The sequence below is a fragment of the Denticeps clupeoides genome, chromosome 10, assembly GCF_900700375.1.
Source record: "Denticeps clupeoides chromosome 10, fDenClu1.1, whole genome shotgun sequence".
Classification (NCBI taxonomy): domain Eukaryota; kingdom Metazoa; phylum Chordata; class Actinopteri; order Clupeiformes; family Denticipitidae; genus Denticeps; species Denticeps clupeoides.
In genome coordinates this window covers 19,325,111-19,328,486 of record NC_041716.1, presented here as the reverse complement: position 1 = coordinate 19,328,486, position 3,376 = coordinate 19,325,111, and the positions used below count along the sequence as shown (strand labels likewise).

Sequence of the window (3,376 nt, the reverse complement as noted above, 5' to 3'; positions counted from 1 at the left end):
AACTTTCGTTTATTTCCCATCTGAACTGAGTCTGTGTCACAGAGCCGCTTGGTGTAACAGAACCACTGCTGCCCCCAAATGGTTTCAAGCCATACACTGCACCTCCATTTTCAGCATCTGTCATGTAGCTGATGGAAAATTCTCCTTGAGATCATGACGAGGCTATAACTCACCATCATGCTGTATCATAGTAAGAAAAGAGACCCCAATGTATAACTGCTTGTGAGGCGGTTATCTCATGCCACAAATCTCTTTATTCTTTATTGCTTCATCACTGTACTAGACAGTCATGCCATTTATTGATCAGTATTTCATCCAGGAACACTTTACTTGACAGCTTTTGACAGCCTGTATCATCACAGCTTTCTATTTTTATTCATAACAAGGAGCAGAAAGAATACTGATTATTTTTTGGAGCAAGGAAAATCCTTTTAAGGATTCTGTTCAATAGAATGTACAACCAATGAGCTACAATATTTTGATGCAGTAAACATATTTTAGACATTTTGTCCTGTTTTATTTCTCTGAAACATATTCCAGTATTTCCAGCCTGTAAATATACGACAGCTGCTGATGTGTTGAGGATCTTCATGATGTCTGGTCCTGTTACTCAACGCCTTTCATAAACTCCAAGAATTCTGAAATGAAAGAAGGTGAAGGAACTGAAGACTTATTTTGTAAATGTTGGAAAACACACCATCTTGTTCATGCAGTGTTCTACCATCATAGTCGATTCTTCCATCGTTATTCTTGTCTCCGTCCTTCATGAGCTCTTCAATGTCGTCTTCTGTGATGGTTTCACCGGTGGCCTCTAGCATTATCTTCAGCTCATCAAGGTCAATGTAGCCATCAGCATTCCTAAAATGCAATATGAGAGAGCCAGATTGTCCTCAGGAGGACAAGCTAAGAATGCACACTTCAGACAGCACTTACTTATCAAACATCCGGAACAGTTCTGCCAGTTCCTCTTCTGATTTTCCTTTGCTGTCATCCTTCATGCACCTCACCATCATGACCAGGAATTCGTCAAAGTCAACAGTGCCACTTCCTGCAAAAGAATGGGCAAAAATATTGACCAATATTTTGGTTACATTTTCTTGCCTAACAGTGGAGAAGAGAGTAAATGAAACCTTTCAGGTCATCAAATTTCAATGTGGAGTCTTTACCATCCTCATCAACCTCGTCGATCATCTCCTGCAGCTCCTCAGGGGTGGGGTTCTGGCCTAGCATCCTCATCACCTTTCCCAGCTCCTTCGTGCTGATGCAGCCGTCCTCTGCGTCCTGCACAAAGATGTCGAATGCAGCCCGGAACTCTACACGTTCAGAAAGGTCATTAGAGACACTTTAACCAACAGTTGTTTTAATGCGTTTAAAAAAGCATTGTCCAAACAATACACTCTCTGTTCAATCATTAACCTTTTTCAAGTGGGACAATAACCTTTTTCAAGTGGGACAATATATGCTAATATACTGTGATACTTCCTCTAGTGCCACACTATCAATCTACTGGTCTGCAGCATTCATGTATTGTAGGTCTAGGATGAACCTGAGTGATGCAGCAGTAATTTTAATCTGTACTTCTGTATCAAACATTTGGACCTGTGTAAACTCCATTCTGTCTTCTTTCTAGCTGCCTACTGAATTAGCGAGGATGGAACTATTTTATCATGGAAGCTAATCAAAATCCCCAATCCCATCCCCAATCTGAATCCTGGTGACATGACTGTCATTCCATTGTTGACATTTACCATTTTTCTGCTCATCGGTGAGCTGCTCGACCTTTAGGAGAAAAGGAAAGATGGACATTTATTTCAGGAATGACTTGTGTGTGATAAGCAAATGCAACTGTTTTGAGTTTTGTCACAGTACACACACCCAGGACGCCGGGGCTGGAAAATCTTAGCCGATCATAGGGTTAAAAATAAACCAATTCCATAAAAGCACACATAAAGCACATACACACAGTAGTTTATATCAGCATTAGAGTGGTGGCTCTGTCCAAACGGATGAGATTGGGAGAGGGCTTCTCTTGTTTTACAAAAATCTGTCAGTAGAAAGGAGTTCTGTTAAACGGACAATTAAAGTATAAAGAACTTAAATGGCTCGACTGTCAGCGCAATTCTAGGTTAATGACATAAAGTGGAATTAGTTGCTACCGATGCCTGTTTTTCTCATAGACACATGCTTTTAAGCGGAGACGTGATGGTTTAGACACCTCATGGGCCTAAACCCAGATCAGATGATAAACCCACCTAAATGTTCTCACTGCCGCGGGAGATAATGCTGGAATTCGGCTCTGGCTGCTTTATCTCTGTCCCCGGTGTCAGTCTTTATCACCACATAAACACACACATATGGACAGGCCAAGCTGGCTGCCAAAATTAACTTGCGGCGCTCCATCTGTAGTCGCAAATGACTTAGAGAGGTTCCTGTCACATTTACGGATAATGTTTGAACTGTAGTGAGCTTTTCCCCCATCGTTGCACCTCTGTTAAACGATCGTTGCTGACTTCACTGCTGCCTGCCTGAAATTCCCTAATGGCAACCAAATTTCCTTCTCAAATCTCTGCTTCTTATCCTGTAACCAGACATTTCCACAGCACCATTGAAAATTTTACTCTAATCCAAATGCATGATTTGTAACTAAATAATCCATATTTAACAGTTAATTAATACGTAACTCACAGAAAGCAACTGGATGTTCTTACCGCAGCCTTGTAAATATCGTTCATTGCAGACACTGCTGAGATGTGGTGAGTGAGGATGGTGTGGGGAGGCGCACTGGGAAACAGGACCAGGTCCCGCCAGGGTTTTATTGCAACAGACTGGCGATGATGGTCCCTCCCAGTCCCCAGTGTCCATCTATCACCTCCACCCGCAGGCCTGATAAAAAAACAGCATTGGGCACACTCTGGAACGGAATGGAGTGGAGGGTCTAGGCACAGCCGCCCTAATCTCCTGCCAGTGGCCTATAGCCACTCAACATTCCTGAAACAGGGCGAGTCTTGGTGACACTGAGAAGCTGAGGCCACCATCACTTTCTCTTTTCTTTATATGCAGACCGTCAGGCGTTTGGTTGGACCAAATGGATTTCCAAGCTAGAATAAACTGAGAAGAAACTAAAACCTTGAAATATGCGCATGCAGTGGTGTATACAATACAATGATCTCACTCACTCACTGGACTTCATCATCAGAGTCCTATGAGTGGGTAAAAGTGGGATATCATAAAACATCAATATATGGATTATTGATTATATAATTTTACTGTCGCTTAAGAATAAATTGTTACGTCCTGTCCTAAGTCAGGAACGTAAACAATCAGGAAAGAGGGACAGACAGAACGCAGACAGTCACCACGGGACGTAACAAAATAT

General features: G+C 42.2%; 1 protein-coding gene across 2 annotated transcripts; it reads right to left on the bottom strand.

Annotated features, from left to right (window-relative positions):
* Positions 1 to 211: 211 nt before the first annotated feature.
* On the bottom strand, positions 212 to 2,916 carry tnnc1a (troponin C type 1a (slow)). Of its 2 annotated transcripts, XM_028993517.1 has the most exons (6): positions 2,709 to 2,916; positions 1,749 to 1,779; positions 1,167 to 1,313; positions 934 to 1,048; positions 722 to 858; positions 212 to 638 (listed from the first exon to the last, which is right to left on the bottom strand). In XM_028993517.1, exons 1-6 carry the CDS (start codon positions 2,730 to 2,732, stop codon positions 607 to 609), a joined length of 486 nt encoding a protein of 161 aa, XP_028849350.1. In that variant the 5' UTR covers positions 2,733 to 2,916; the 3' UTR covers positions 212 to 606. The 2 variants fall into 2 exon arrangements, with proteins under 2 accessions (XP_028849350.1, XP_028849349.1); XM_028993516.1 differs by lacking the exon at positions 2,709 to 2,916 and having other exon boundaries at positions 1,749 to 2,698.
* Between the last annotated feature and the right edge of the window lie 460 nt (positions 2,917 to 3,376).